This window comes from Anas acuta, chromosome 5 (genome assembly GCF_963932015.1).
Source record: "Anas acuta chromosome 5, bAnaAcu1.1, whole genome shotgun sequence".
Taxonomy (NCBI): Eukaryota; Metazoa; Chordata; class Aves; order Anseriformes; family Anatidae; genus Anas; species Anas acuta.
In genome coordinates this window covers 23,244,373-23,260,112 of record NC_088983.1, presented here as the reverse complement: position 1 = coordinate 23,260,112, position 15,740 = coordinate 23,244,373, and the positions used below count along the sequence as shown (strand labels likewise).

The 15,740-nt window shown below is 54.3% G+C and overlaps 1 protein-coding gene and 1 long non-coding RNA gene across 4 annotated transcripts; both read right to left on the bottom strand.

Annotated features, from left to right (window-relative positions):
* Window positions 1-4,451: 4,451 nt before the first annotated feature.
* LOC137857063 (uncharacterized) lies at window positions 4,452-7,880 on the bottom strand. Of its 3 annotated transcripts, none has more exons than XR_011096966.1 (3): window positions 6,892-7,880; window positions 6,180-6,590; window positions 4,452-6,061 (listed from the first exon to the last, which is right to left on the bottom strand). It is a non-coding gene; the product is annotated as an uncharacterized lncRNA (long non-coding RNA). The 3 variants fall into 3 exon arrangements; XR_011096964.1 differs by having other exon boundaries at window positions 4,452-6,590; window positions 6,892-7,386; window positions 7,495-7,880; XR_011096965.1 differs by having other exon boundaries at window positions 4,452-6,590; window positions 6,892-7,386; window positions 7,499-7,880.
* A 4,561-nt stretch (window positions 7,881-12,441) lies between these two features.
* On the bottom strand, window positions 12,442-15,586 carry IRF2BPL (interferon regulatory factor 2 binding protein like). Its single transcript, XM_068683120.1, has one exon. The coding sequence runs from the start codon at window positions 15,414-15,416 to the stop codon at window positions 13,191-13,193; it is 2,226 nt and encodes a 741-aa protein (XP_068539221.1). The 5' UTR covers window positions 15,417-15,586; the 3' UTR covers window positions 12,442-13,190.
* Window positions 15,587-15,740: the final 154 nt, after the last annotated feature.

Below are 15,740 nucleotides of genomic sequence, written 5' to 3'. Positions count from 1 at the left end.
AGAGGTGATCTGACACCGTAGCCGTGTCCGCAGAGCTGTGACAGACCCGGCCTGGGGTGGACACAAAGGGATTTTGTGCCAAATCCTGCCTTCCACCCAGTGCACTTACTGCACAGGTCTTGCCAGCACAGAGGGAGGGCAGCAGGGGCGTCCATCGCACCTATGTGACCCCCTTGTGCTTCATGCCTAAAGGAGAATTTGGTACTGGGTGTCCAGATCTGCCTCCAAATCGCTGCTAATTTTGCTCCCTGCTTATTTTAGTGGGATTTGTCACCCGTGCGTATGCAAATAAAGCTTGCAGAGGAGTTCTGAGTAATAGGGAGAAAACAGCCTCGCGTTGTTTATTAGGCTGCAGCTGACACCGCAGAGAAAAATGCTGTTGGGAGATTTCAGCTCACTTCCCCCCGGACGCTTCCTGCCCTTCCACACGGTTACAAAACCGCCGGTGACAGCGCATCGCCGCTCATCCCCGCGCCAGGAACTCCCAGGGACCCAGCAGCAAGCAGCCCGAGCTGCTCCTTCTCCAGTCATCCCCCAGGTCTTCCTCCCCTGGAGGTGAAGCACATGAGACGGCAGAACAAACGGGGCTTTCACATCCCTTGCCCACCGTCTCCTTCTGCTGAGGTTAGATAGCTTCATTCACAAGACCTGTCAGTCCCCTTCCTTCCCTAGCCAGGAAATCATCTGAAGGAATTTTTAATGCGCTCGGATTTTAGGGAGGTATTTTTACACTCCTCGTCTTAGGTTTCATTGTCTGCTGAGCCACCTTCGACTTCGAAACCTCCATTTCTCTCCGAGTGATTCTGCCTTTTTCCACTTGGCGAGTGTCACATTTTCCTGCGATTTTCTGCTGGCTTTTAAAGCACCAGGATCCCTCTCAGGGACGGATCTCCCTGGGCATTCACACCACTGCTAATTTCTCGGGACAAGTGCACAGCCCCAGGGTTCCTGCCCCTGCGAAACCACCCACAGAAGCTCATCTGCATTTCATCTGACCTCCAAAACCAGCGATAAATTTTGCTTTTTCCTTGAGTGAAAATGAGGAGTGATTCAAACCATACACAGAGTCGAGTTTTCAGCCGCTCTACACATTAGGCATATACTAAATTTGAATAAAATCATTTGCACATGTGCAACCTACATTTATGCATGCAAATCAGGCAATTAGGTACAAAATTACCCGATTTGCATACATAATGCGAGAACCGAGCAAGTAATATGCAACAAAAACATATTCTATTAATATTATTTTCTTCTGTTCTGAAATTATCAGCAACTGGAATAGGATTTACCAAGTTTTCCACGGCCCCAAATGACGAGCCCAGTTGATGAACATCCCTAGGTCTGCTGATGACGAGCTAATTATACCAAATGACACCGGGTTTGTGCCACGTTTGGTAACCAGTCCTGAATTTTACAACAAAATGTGCGATTCCACCTTTTTTATGGTTAGAGTTCATCCTAAAATCCATTTGCACAACTACACGTTGAGCGTATGCGTGTTGAAGCAGCACAGCACGGATGCCCCCCGAATTTGCTTTTGCATTCAGACCCTCGCTGAGGTTTTTGTTGCTGCTGTGTGTGCACCCCAGCTGCTTTGCCGTGCATCCAAACACGCAGTTTGCTCGTAAAGCCAGCTGCACGCGTCGGAAAAGAAGCCGGTGGAAACCCAGCCTGTGGAGTCTGCAGGATATTTCCCGCAGGAGCCTAGCCGTAAGTAGACACGTCACACCTCAGAGAGAATGAAACCAGAAGCTCTCCCTCGGCACGCCAGCACCGGAGGGGGCCTGGCTTCCTGGAAGGTGAGTGCACACCCTGGGAGGGCTCCGGTGCCACCCCTGACCCTGACCTACCCATCGCTGCCTCTGCTGCTCTGCACGGGCACTGGCGCACTGCCTTCGCTCGGCCTCCCTTGGCTGTGCCCTGTCTTGCTGGGAAGGCAGGCTCCTCAGGCACAGACCTGTCCGATTTGTCTGCGAAGCCTTGTGCACACTGAGGCGCTTTAGCTGTGGAATAAATAAACAGTCACTGCACTGCTGCTGGGGCGCAGAGACGTTTTGCATGTCTCCAACTGTTCTCACGGGCTTGTCTCCAAACCTCTTGAAACGCTTTGTTACCGTTTTTAAGATGGGGTCACCCAGAAATGGTTCATCACCATTTTTAAGATGGGGTCAGCCATGCTCTTCCAGAGGAGGGCAGACCTTTGGTTGCTCTCACGGCGTTACACAGCTCCGTACCATGGCTCTACAAGGAGCTTCCACTCATTACACATCCTGAGGTTGTTTTCTGATCCAAATTTTTTACAGAGGTGAGCTTCCAGTAAGTTACCCAGTGACAGCCAGGTCTTCCCCCAAATATTTTGGTATATTTAATTTCAGCTACGCAAAATGTGAGCAAGTGCTTGTGCCCTAAATTTCACCTGGCTCCTTCACCTATCACCACCCAGCGTGCCAAGTCCTGCTATTTTGATTTTTTTTTCCTGCTCAAACAGTGCTTTCCAACTTTTCAACATCCCTTTTTGTTCTTTCTCCCTTAATATTTAAATTGCAAGCATCTGGGAGAAGACCGCGTCTTTGTCTTCTAAAAGCTCTGTTGCACATCTTCAGCTGATGAGGAAATAACAATTACCACCATTGAGATATTTGCAAGCTCAACATTTAAGGGCCGTCACCTAGTGACAGCGTTGCCTTTGATTATCTGCTGCCTCTCACTTCAGGAGCTCTCATTATTTCTTACTCACGGATGGACTGGTTATGAGGGACTCTTCAGCACACGACCTGCTGCCAGCTATCTCACGGACGGCACTCGCGGAGCTTTGCTGCTCTGTAAAGTCCTGCTGCGACCATCTGACTCTTATTTATCTGTCCAGGTTTATAAATGCCCCCCGTCACAACAGTTTCTGAGTATCTCCCTGGCATTTAAAAACAGAAACCTGCCTGCTGAAGGACAGAGCTCGCTGAGTTTTCCTTTCTTGTCTTTGCCTCTGGCACTTGTTCTTCCCCCAGCCTCTGTTTCAGGCTGACTCTGGAACACCTTGACGCGTGTCCCCACCGAGGCACCTTTCTATTTCTTGCTCTTTCCTGCCAGAAGCCACCCCCTTCCCACAGTCAGCAATTTCACTTTTATTAAGGAAATAAATACCAGGGCCAGTCACACCGCCTTGGTACGCTCAAGAATTCCTAAGAGGCACTGGAGCACCACGCAGGCCAAGGATATAAGGACGTCTGTCGGTGATGTATATTTCAAACTATGAAGGTGAAAAATGACAGTGGCTCCTCTGTAACACGTACACAGGTAACGTGTACTCCACTCTGATCCCAACATCTATCGCGCTTCCAAATAAACAGTGAGATTTAGAGAGGACTCGGGGCCTTGCAGTTCGCTCTTCGCACATACCTCGTTTACCCTCACGAATTCCCAAACAGGAAAAAGGTGCTTTGGTAGGAGATCCTGTGCTTACACCATATACCAGTCTGCCTTGAGGTATTTGTAAACAAAGTGGTACTCGTGACCTGCCTCTTTAAGGACCTCTTTAAGGAGATGTGGAGCAAGGCAGCCAGGTGAGATTATCGGTCCCAGCAGGGAAGGAGGCAGGGGAATTACAGGAAGGACTTAGCAGTGGCAGCAAATGAAATAGGTGAGCTTGTACGGTTTGTCCTGCTGGAGCAAACAGGCCCCTCTGGCTTCTGCCCCTCTAGCCTGGTGCTCAAAGGAGGACAAACTGCTGTCGGAATGGATTTGGGATGCTGAGACAGAATAATCCTTGGGGAAAGTAAACCAGAAGCCTGTGAAGCATGAAGCACGTTGACAGGCAAACGGACTGAGAGAAAACTGGAGCAGCTACAGAGATAGCGGCAAAGCCAATGGTTAGATACATCTCCATGGATTCTTCTGCTGTGAGGAGGATAGACAAACATGCTGTCTGTCTGATGCTGAAAAAACACAGCAGCAGAGCAGGCACTCCTCCTGCAGAGTCAATAAAAGCAACAGGAACTGCAGCTCGCACCTCAGCAGGAGAGATTCCTGCAGCGCTTGCTGACCCGCGGGCTGGGGAGTGCTGCTGGGCTGTACAGGGTACTTGGGGCAGGCTCAGCCCCACGCCGACGGAGCTGAAAATCACCCTCCAACATCCATCTGCATCTCTGGGTGCCGAGTGCTGCTGGGTTAACACTGAGGAGCTGCAGAGCAGCTCCCCAGCGAGAGGGGCGACGCGGCACGGAGCGCCGAGCTCCTTGGCTCTTCTCCTGCCCACGCTGAGCCTGGCTCCAGAGGCGCAGTCACTGCATCTGGGCCGAGCTGCACGGCGGGGAGCGTGCTCGTTTACAGCAAGCACACAGCCCGGGAACATCACCAGCCATGTGTTCAGAGGCGAGAAGCGTAGCCTCGGAGTGACGTCTGCAGGGTCTGCTACGGCGCTGGAACTGATTGCCATTCCGGGCACTCCTCTGCAAGTGAAGTGATGGAGGAAACAGAGGTGGAGGGAATGAATTCATGTGACAGACTGGAGCATTCTGCTACAAAAAAGCAAGGAAGACTTGCAGCTTGCCAACAAGCTTTAGAAGAATATTTTAGTCCTGCATCAGCTTACAGAAGGTCCTCCTGAGAGCAGGGAAATTCTAGTAATACGTGGCTGGCACGCAACCATGTGCACATGAAGGGATTGCTCGCCGGAGCGAATCTCTGCCACGTGCCACTTGAGCCACAGGTGGAGGTTTCCATGCAACACGAAGAGGCTTTCTGGACCAGGCAGCCAGAGAAAGTCTCGAGTGGAGAATGAGGGGTAAAAGCTTGAATTGAGACCAAATTGTCTCAAATTGTACAGGATCTCCACCGTTGCTCAAACAAAAAATCAGGAGAAGTCTGGTGGCTACATCGCCGGGCTTCCTTAGGGAACAACAGCCAGAAAGGCTTAAGAAGCTTAGCAGAAATAGCTACCCAGGCCCAGCCATCCTTAAGCATGAAGGAAAGCTGGTGGCTCAGCCTGCAGACCTGACAGTCTCGAAAAGAACATCACGGAGAAGCCCGTGTGGTCATGAGATGGGTCCCACCCAACTGCAGAACTCATCTGGACGAGACCCTGAGGGTAACTGCGTGTGTGCTGCTGGCAACTGATCCTTAAATGCTTGCAGCAAATAATATGGTGCTGGAAAGCACCAAAATTGGGTGATCCTGCAAAGAGCTCACCTGAGGAGGAAACCGTGGAGCAGATGACACCGTAGTTCCCACAGCACCAGACCGAGCTGAGCACAAAGGGCTTGCTTTGCTGGAGGAACAGCCTGGCTCTGCTCCTGTCGTTTGGGTCTAGGCTGAAGAACTCTTACTGCTTTTAAGCATTTGTCATCTGTTCGGGGCTGGAGGAAGGACCTGACAGCTACACAAGTGTATTTACAGGCTGTGTGCCAAAAGATTTTTCCCCCCTTAAAATATTAGAAAATAAATACTTAATTTCATGTAACTCCTTATTTGCAATGGCAGGAAGGAAATGTGTTTTTTTTTAAAAAAGCTACTTTAATCTGGTGTTGTTGCTTTCAACAAAGGTGCTACATGCTATCTACTGTGATTGTTACCCAGTGCCATGAAGTTGTGCTGTAATTAATTGCCCCGGCGCTGTGATAGTGGCACAAATTCTAGATTATAAAGCAGAGGGAGAGGGGATGGGAGAAACACGGAATAAAGACTACAGAGCAGAAACTGCCCTGCTTGTTACTTGAGTCCTGAATGTTATTAGTCCAATTTGTTTAAGTAGTGTTTATTTGTAGGCAGTGTGGAGGATCCAGCCAGGCTGCACCTGCCTCCCCAGGCATGCTCCGACACGGGCTGGGATTGCACATCTTCAAGGGAGAGCAGGGTGGGGTTCCTTCAAATGACAGAGCCTGCTGCGAGGAGGAAGTTTCAAGCTGTAACTTGCAAAATATGCACAGCGCACTGCTGTACAAATCAAACCATCGGCACAAGGAAGACCGAGGCGGAGAGCTGCAGCTAATCATGCAAAAAGCCAGAAGGAGCTGCTCTTTGTCCTCTGCACGGGCACTGCAGTTCTCAGGGAACGCTGGCGTCTCTTCTAGCGTGAGGAACAGGCAGGTACACGAGAGCACGAGCATTTCCGTGCCATTTCCTGGCACTTAACTGTCACACGAGGCACCAGGCACCCCATGGAGGATGCTGAGTAATGGATCTACCTTAGGCTGCAGGTCCTGGTCAGGGCACTGTGAGGAGATGGCCGTGGATCAGGGAGCGCTGCTGTCCCTGGCGGTTCTCTCTTGCTGCCTCCCCTCCAGCACAAGTGATGCAATGAGCACAGCTGAGCGAGCACAGCCACGGGCGGGAGAAGAGCTGACTGCAAAGGGGGGAGGAGGGGAGAGCAACCACTCGCAGCCACAATAAATGCTTGCCAAAATTGAGTATGGACACTTACCAAGGTACAGCTCTTGAAAGGCTGCTTCCTTTTGATAAGATACAGGGAATAATCTTGCACCGAAGGAGGTGGGAGAAAAGAGATGCACCAACTGGCCTCTCTTATCACTGCAGTCTGAGTTCTTCATGGAGGGATTATCTTTACATGTAGCACAGAGTCAGGCATATCAGCAACGCTGAGCGAGTAATAAGAAATGCTCAGAAATTTACTCCTGCAGGAAGGTGAGAGCTTTCACTTGTTTTAATCCTGTATGTTTTGTACCTTCTTTTTTTGCCTTTTACAGGAATAAGCAGCAGACACTGGGAAAGAGAGTTCTAGGCACAAGCATATCAAGCTAGATCAAACGAGCCTGCCCCATCTTACCCAGTGGCCTGTATTTTCCAGCAGCAGACCAGATATTCAGGCTTCCCACTCCCTCCCTAGTTCTGCCCCCAGCTCTGACACGAATCAGCCCTACAGAAGCACCTTGTCCTTACCCCAGCTGCGTGCCAGCCTGGACATGTTCACATGAAAACCTGGGCTGCGCTCTGATCTTTTCCCTCGCTGCGTGCAGGGAAGAGGGAGATTGCCTCAGATAGCTCTGGAACACAGCGATTCAAAGCAGCCCCCGTCCTGCCTTTGATTTGAGCGCGCCGTGCTTTCCATCATCGCCAAAGGGGAGCTCCTACCTCTGACACACAGCTCTGCACTCTCCTTCACCCCGGCCCTCGCGGGGTTGCATCAGCAGGACCGGCTGCAGCCTCGGAGCTGTCTGGGGGAAGGACGGAGGCTGCGGGCACGTGGCGTGGCGCTGGGAGCTGCTCCCGGACACCCGTGTCGCACAGGCGCCTTGGGGTTCAGCTGTGCGCAGTTGTTAGTGCCAGGCCCTGTTATCCCAGGGGAAAGGAGAGCGGCAGCTGGGGCAGGAACCAGAGGCCGCCGTCGCCCTCGCTCTGACAGGTGATTTGGCTGAAACGCTGCAGCTTGCCCGGCTGGGAGAGGGACAAACAGAGCGCCGGGGAGAGTGGCGTTGCCTCTCCTTGCTGCAGCCCTGTTACGGCTAGCAGAGCCCTGTCCGGCTCTCAGCACCGAGCACTTACTCACAGAAGGGCAAAACATCATTGTGGCTTCGACGTGGGCTCGGGGCTGGCCCCGGGGCGAAGCCCCCACCTCGTGCCACTCAGCAGTGGCCGGGAGGCAGAGGCAGGCGGCCGCGGCCGGCCCGAGGAGCGAGCGGAGGCTTGCAGCAGCAGCATGGCTGCTTTCTCTGCACATTCCTCTGGTGACGCCGCTCGTTACCCAGCATGCAGATAACCCTGAGTCAAGGCTCTGGTATGAGCGGCGCTGCCAGGAGCTGCGTGCTCGGCATACAGGGCTGCGGTTGAAGCCGAGGTGAAGCAGCCGGCTGCGCCCTGCCTGCCTCCCCTGCTCGGCCGCCCCGTCACCCATGGGCAGCTCAGGAGCTTTCCAGGCCCTCCCTCCGCCCCACCGCTCACCCAGGGATCATGCCCATTGAGAAGCTCTCAGCCTAGTAGTAATCCCGACGAATTCAGCCGCTGCTAATAAATCCCACCCCTCCGCCCCTCCCAACCTGCCTCCATGCAAATCCATTTGTAGGTTACTTGAACAATGGCAGCGCTGTGAGCAGCCCTCCCCTCTGGCAGCCCGCAGCGAGGGAGGGGAGGAGGATGATGACAGTGGGGAATTCTGCTCGGCTCCTTGAAGCTGCACAGACATGTTTCGTGTCCCCGTTCCCAGCCCCAGCGCCCAGGCAGGCGGGCGGGGAGCGCACGGCACGGCACGGCTCAGGCCCGGCACTGCCAGCCTCAGCCCTCACTCCCAGGGCACCCAACAAAGCAGCGGGCCGTCACGTTGGCAAAAATAATAATAAAAAAATGGGTTCCCCCCAGTAAAGCCAGCTTAGAGGCAGTGCTTGCCCCGCTATGCCCAATGTGTGCCCCGAGAGCAGCGGCAGCTCCCTAGGATCGGTTTTGTGGTTTGGGGAAGGGGGAAACCACAGCCTTCTTGCCGTAGGGCCGCCCGGTGTGGGAAGGGGTTGTTTTCCTGAAAGTAAGCTGTTCTCCGTGGCCAGCAGCAGCTCACAGCTCTGGGATTGCTTTGCAAAGGGTCATAAAAGCAGCAGCACAGCGCATATGGCCGGGCGGGCTCCAGGGGGAAGGGCTGCGAGCGGATGCCAAATCAGCTGAAACCTAAGAAGCTTGACCTTCCTCACCTCCAGCCCTGCTCCCACCTCCTCCAAACAGCCCTACAAGGGCGGATCGGCCAGGCCGGCCGCCTGTCAGCAGGGGAATGCGGCCATCAGCAGGCAGGGCCATGTGCGCGGGGCGTGCGCACGCAGCGGCACCGCCACCAGCGCAGGGCCCGCAGCGCCCGGGCAGCGGGGCTGTGCCACGCCGAACCCACCCAGCCCCAGCAGCCCGGCCAGTTTAACCAGTTGGGGGGCCGTACTGGCCGGCCAGACCGGTGCAAGCATCCTCCCCGGCCCCGTTTGCTCGTCTGGCTGCTGCTGCTTCTCCCTCGCCGGTTCCCCGCGTGGCTGGAAGGAGCTGGGGATGGTGGCAAAGCTGAAACGGGCCCCGCTCCGCCGGCACACAGCGCCTTCCCTATCAGCCCATCAGCGAGGCAGTGCCGTTCCCAGGCTGTGTTACGGGTTTTAAGGCAGGGAGCGAAAGAACAAAAGCTCAGGACACGCTTTCGAGACGCTAGGAAAATAAACCCAGCCGTTTCACGCGGTGCCTGTTTCTGCACGGGCAGGGTGTAGCCGTGCCCTCTGCGTCTTCCAGGGGAGGATTGGAAGGGCAGCGATGTGGGTACAGAGCTGTGTTTTTGGTAGAAAATGCATGCTGTAATGGATTCTGGTGGCTGAACGCCAAGGGGGAAGCTGTTCTGCTTCAAGAATAGCCTTACAAGAGTCAGCATTACAGTGACAGTTCAGTACTCTGCTGCAAATCTACAGGATGTGTCACTTTGGCAGAGAAAGAGGCTGCTAACGCACAACACAAACCACCCGACTATGAATGGAGAATGGCCGCATACCACAAAACAAAAAAAAAAAAAAAGAAAGAAAGAAAGAGAGAAAGAAAAGAAAATGGCAAGAACGGGAGGACAGGGAGGCTGCAAAGCAACTACTGCATAGTAAGCTGGGAACCTGAGAGCTCGGAGGAGACAAAGCCCTTTCCCTTGAGGGGAAGAAAAACTCAGCTCGCAAGACACGTAAGGCAGCAAAGCCAGCCCTTTTTCCAGTGACTACTGCAGCTTCGCAAAGCTCTGCTGGCAGGCAGCCGATGCGAAGAGATTGCAGTTTCAAAACAATGTTAGCCCTGACTAGTTTGGAGCTCAAATGCTGAAGGAGGAGGGGGGGAGGGAAGAGGAAGAGCGTGCTTATGTGCACAACATTGCTAAGCAAATAGGAAAGATAACAGGATTTGTAGGGAAGGAGGCTCCTGATGGAGCTGTGTAGTATTTCCCCCAAATGGACATAACATCTCCTCGCTGCACAAACACTTCCATCTCCAACTGGCGCAGAGCTGCCAACGCTTAAAAAACAAACATCCAGTGACACACATGTTCTAGCCCATTTCTTAGAAAATAAGGCTGCGAGGCTATTAAAAGAAACGTCAAGAATAATCTCACTGGAAAAAAAAAAAAAAAGGAAAAAAAAAAAACTTTGGGAAAATAAACCATTTAAAGACTTCCCCTTTACAAGAAGCGGTGAGAGCTCAACAAATGGCCACCTGGACAAATAAATTCACGTTTATTCAGGCAAACACTGGGCTTTACCTTAAATAACTGGCAAAGCTGGGGGAGGGGAGCGCTGCCGTGAAATGCAGGCACCGGCCGAATGGCTGCACGTGAGCCTGGCCTGGCGGCTCTCCCCTTTCCCCCGCCTCGAAACACGGTTCCAGCCTGTTTGTCAGCTGGGGACGTCTGCGGAAAGTGAAAAACCTATGGAGTGGGTTCAAAGAGACGCTGGCTAATATGCCCAGACTGGCTGCCTAATGAGCCAGAGTAAAAGAAAAGGTCACATGGCTCCAAAAACCTCCCTACAACAAATGCCCCGTAGCTATGGTTAACTTTAATTAACTGCAGAATTACAATTCTCTTCAAGCTTATTTGCCACCTTTGTCCACTGCCCCTTACCTTTCCTTTGCCTGCTAAAAAACAAACCGATGGGGCTCCTAAGTGGCCTGACGCTTCAGAAATCCCGTCTGAGAAAAGCTTCTCCAGACTGCTCTTCAATTAAAGAAATCCACCAGGCTGGGCTCTGCCTACCTCTCACTCCTGATGACCGATTTCCACACTACCAGAGTGGCTCTGTTTGTACAGATCAGGGTATTCAGGCTCCTGTGACAGGATTTAATGTTGAACAGCCAGTAGTTTTTCCCTCTTGATAGCAGTTGCAATTCACACATGAATATTGCTTCTCTCCTTGTTAGGTTTAAAGTCAAATCTCTTGCATGTCTACGATTTTTTTTTTTCCTCTGCCAGTCCTTAACCCACAACGTAAATCCCCCTATCGCTTGGTTTGGTCATAAACTGCTGGCTGGTAACTGCATGCCTAAAAATAATGTAAAGCAGGATCAGTACAAATCCATACTCTATCTAAGGTATAGGTTGGATGCAATAATTAGCTCAAAACAGTCTTGCTCTGCATTATTCACCTACACTCACTACATAAGAACAGGATGTTCTGAGATTTTTAAACAGCAGCATATCACTAGGGGGGGAAAATGGCATGTATATACAAAGGTATGGGCTGAAATAACAAATTTTGTGATGTATAAGAATTAATCTGAGAACATAACCCCCAAACACAGGAGTATGCAGCTACAGAAGAAAGCCAAGAGCCAGATGCACACTAAGCATACAGTTCTCAAGGCTTCTGCCATTGCAGTTAGCCTTTCCAGCAGGAATACAAATGAAGAAAGAGCAACTGGATACCAAACGCCATCCAGACTTTTGAAAAGTACCTCTTTGTGCATCTATATCTAATTTTTGGAGGGTGGAGGAATCCTTACTGTTCAGTAAAACTCAGAGCTGATCCCTCTGACACTCTTACAGCTGGAAATCCCTGCGTTCTGCTGGTCAAACTGCAAAGCAGAGCTGCTGGGATTGTTCCGAGGTTGTTGTTGTTTTTTGTTTTTAAAAAATCTCTCCTCCATTTGAGTCATTGGAAAGGACAAAGTTCACATTAGGTTTGTTTGCCTTTTCTAGCTAGTGTGAGGCCCGCGTATTTACTTTGCCTGTTGATCACCTCACAGGTATGGCGCTGCTCCCCAGTCCCCACAAAACGCCAGTGTCACATCAAACAGTTAATTACACCAGGAATCACAAACGAGCCTCGCCAGAGGGAAAGCATTTCAATTCAGCGCTTTACAGGAAGCTTTCTCACCTGAAAACACAGCACACAACAGCTCAGATCACCAACCCAGTCCCCCAAAGCAAAAGCCAGTTCCCAGGCAGGGCAGCTCCCCACTGCCCCTTTTTGCGCCCTGCTCGGCTACAGCCCTGCCTCGCCAAGCCTCCGGCCAGCGTCGAGCTTCGACAGCCACTTGTAAAAATCAGCTCAAAGTATTAACCACGTGATGCTGGGCTTTTTTCTTTTGCCTTTTTTTTTGGGGGGGGAAGAGGGCTTCGTTTCAAATCTCGAGCCTTACCGAAGGGCACAGGCAATAGACGCAGGCTGCATTGCAAAGGCTGCTTGCAGCTGGAGAGCTGGGAGTGGGGGGGGAGAGAAGGGAGGAGGAAATGAGATGCAGAAACAGTAAATAGAAAATGCTTAGTCAGCAACTGTTACTGCAACATTAAAGGTGAAATGCAAATAGGCACCGTGCCAAGATTTAGATAAGTTTGATAACACCATCAACATCATCGGCTCACTACACGTATGTGAAAGTGTGCGTACCAGTGCCACAATTATCACAAGGAACCAAAGGCTCTCAAGATAATGGAGACTTTTAAAAAGGCAGCAGGGCACGCTCACGCTGCCGGAGCTCCGGGAAAAATAAAGCTTGCTACTCGAGAAGTATTAATATCAATTGAATTTATTACAATTTACTAAGCTCCAAGGCACATTACAGTGTTCTGTTAACTACAGAAATGTATAAAGGACAAACAGAGCATGTTTCTCATGTACAGCATTTTGCTCTACTGTTCAAAAGCATCCGTGCATCAATAAAAGCAAAAACAAAAAACACATGAAGATTAAAAACGTTCAGATCAATAGAAACAAACTGAAACATTTTCCTTACAAACTTGCAACAAAAAACACCCTCCCCCCAGAGCCACCCCACCGTTTTGCAAACAAAAAACGAAAACAAAAAAAATAAAGTGAGAGACTAACACTCAGGGCTTGTAAAACATAAGCTGTCACCATTTTTTGTAGCAATTTTTTTAGGCATCAACACTGGCCTTGGCAAAAAAAAAAAAATTTTTTTTTGTATTTTTTTTTTGTGTTTTTCTTCTTCTTTCAGAGAAGTGCATACATTTACAAAAATACACACCAGCAGCAGGTAATCGCTAAGGGCTATTAACTTTGTACCTAGCCAACACACTGCCAAAGAAATGAGAACAGGTATTATGTAGTAACCAAACAATATTATATTCTGTTTAACAAAAACCAGCTCTATCCTTCAAATGAAGAAGAGTACATACCTTTGTTTCAAAATATAGAAACATACGACGAAAATAATGTCTATACATAAGACTAACTTTTGCAGTTTGTTATATTCACAATTCTACATCTTCAGGAGTCTGAAGGGATTGGATTTCCTATTCAAGGGTCTCTCTCCTTTTTCACTTTAACGTCCCCAGCTAAAATGGTAGCGATCTCGCCCTGCATGAAGGCCCAAGGCACATTGGAACCTACCAGGGGGCATTTCTCTCCGCTGGGGCAGTAGACCTCGCCCGTCGCCCCTTGGGCCTTGATGCTCTCTCTGGAACAAGGGAAGCAGAACTTGTGGCTGGGCACAGAGGGGCACTGAACAAAGTGGGTGTCCTCCAAGCGTTCGTGGCAAATGGTGCAGCACAGGGGCCCGCTGTTGGCCATGGGGGAGTCCGGAATGTTTTGGGGGTGCACTTGGTCCATGGCGGGGTGGGCGCTGGGGGGAGGAGGGGCCACTTGCAGGTTCATGTCCCCGTTGCGGGAGGCCAGGCGGCGCTGGCCCGGCACCGAGGCCGGCGACACGGGGCTGCTGCTGTTCCTGCGGGTGGACGTGGTGGAGTGCACCGAGCTGCCGTCCTTGGGCGAGTGGGCATTGCCCAGCGTGTCGGCCACCGACATGAGCGCGGCCATGGGGGACTGTCCGTTCTGGGGGGCGGACTCGGGCGGCGTGGTCCGGTTGGAGTGGGGCCCGAGGGGCGGCGGCGGGGGCGGCGGGGGGCCCCCGCCGTGCACCGCCCCGAAGCCCCCGGCCGACATGGTGAGCTTGAGCGCTTCGCTCTGGCTGGCCATCCACTGCTGCCGCTGCTGCTCGTCGCTCAGCTTCAGGGCCCCCTCGGCCGAGTCCGAGGGCTCAGGAGACGCCTTCCTCTTGCGCATGGCCCCGCCGCCACCGCCGCCGCCGCCACCAGGGCCCCTGGAGGCGGCAGCTGTGCCCTGAGCCCCACCGGCCCCAGTCCCCGGTCGCGGGAGGCTCACCAGGGCCGTGGGCAGCATGGGGCAGCTGGCGTCCAGGTAGGGCTGCGGCAGCATGTCTGCGCCCACCAGCTCCTTGAAGAAGCGCACCGACTCGGGCAGCAGGTCCCCCAGCAGCCGCCAGTCTCCAGAGCCGTGCTTCTTCTCGTACTCCAGGTACTTGAAGCCCGAGGAGAGGCCGCGGCCGAAGTCCTTCATGCAGTCCTGGTACATCTGCTTGGCCACGCCAGAAGCACTGGAGAAGACGGTGCCGGAGCCGCTGGGGTACTCGATGAAGAGCTTCAGCTCATAGTCCATGCCTGGCTTGGAGACGGCGTCGAAGGCGAAGACGCGGCCGAGCAGGGCGTGATCCTTCTTGAAGCGCACCTCGTAGGGGGTGCAGCCGGCCAGCGTCAGCAGCGTGTCCCGCACGATCTTGGGCTTGCTGGCCCACTCCTCAGCCCGGTTCCTCAGGCTCTCGCTCAGCTCAGCCAGTGCCTCGGCGTTGCGCTGCTTCTCCTTCAGCTCCCGCTCTTGGTCGCTGCTGGACACCGAGCCCGGCCGCTTGCCACAGGCCTCCGACGAGGAGCCACCGCCACCCCCGGCACCGCCGCCGCCCCCGCCGCAGGTGCCCCCTTGGGAGGAAGCGGAGGGGGCTGGGGGCCCGCCGCCACCACGGCCACCCAGACCCCCGTGCGGCGGGGGCAGTGCCACGCCGGAGGCGGCGGGCCCGTTGAGCAGGGTCTGCGGCAGCAGGTTGGGGGGCACGTTCAGCTGGGCACCCGCAGCCCCCGGGGGCAGGCCGGACACCAGCCCGCCGTGCGTGCCGCGGCGGGAGGAGGAGGATGACGACGAGGAGTTGGGGCTTTGCCTGTTGAGCTCCGGGGGCCCGTCCTCGGGAGGTTTGGGGAAGCCATTGGGGCCCCCCAGCCCGTTGGGCAGCCGGGCTCCGTGGCTGCCGCCCAGGCTGCCGGGTGGCGGCGGGTACTCGAAGCGGCTGCGCTGCTCGGCCGCCGCGGCGCTGAGCCCGTAGCGATCCAGGCTGGACTGGGCGAGCCCCGCAGAGGCCGCCTTGGAGGAGGCGTCCACATGGTTGAGCTGCTGCTGGGCCGCCGCCGCCGCCGCTTCCTTGGCGGAGAGGGGCACTGCCTTGACGCCCACCGGCGGCGGGGGCCCCGGGGAGCGCCCGTCCTGGAAGCAGCCGTGCGCCCGCTTGAGCTGCCGGGCCGTCTCGATGACGAACTCGATGCGATCGGCGCCCTCGTAGTTGACGCAGCCCCGGCACACGGGCTCGGTGAAGTCCCAGATCATGGCCCAGGGCATGCGGGGCAGGTCGCACAGGTAGCACGACTGCCGCCGGGACGACGACACCTGCGCGGCGGACATGGTGCCGCTGGCCGGGGCGCTGCTGCCGCTGCCGCCGGCGAAGGGGCTGGCTGGCTCGTCCCCCCCGGGCTGCTGCGGCGGGAGGGGGGGGGCTCCGTACCTGCTCCCGGTGCCCCCGGCGGCGCTGCGAGGGGCGGCGGGGGGCTCGCCCGCTCCTGAAGCGGCTCCCGCCGCCGCCGCGCTCGGCTTCTCCCGCCGGGTCCCGCCGCCGGGCTGGGGAAGGGCTCGGCCGGCTCCTCCGGGGGGCCGGGCTGGGCTGGGGGGCGCCTTCTTCCTCCGAGCAGCCGCTTCCCTGCGCTCTCTAGCTCTCCGCCGCCGCTGCTC

Bases quoted from the DNA above. Each gene is read 5' to 3' on its own strand.
- IRF2BPL (XM_068683120.1), bottom strand. From the start codon at position 15,416: ATGTCCGCCGCGCAGGTGTCGTCGTCCCGGCGGCAGTCGTGCTACCTG.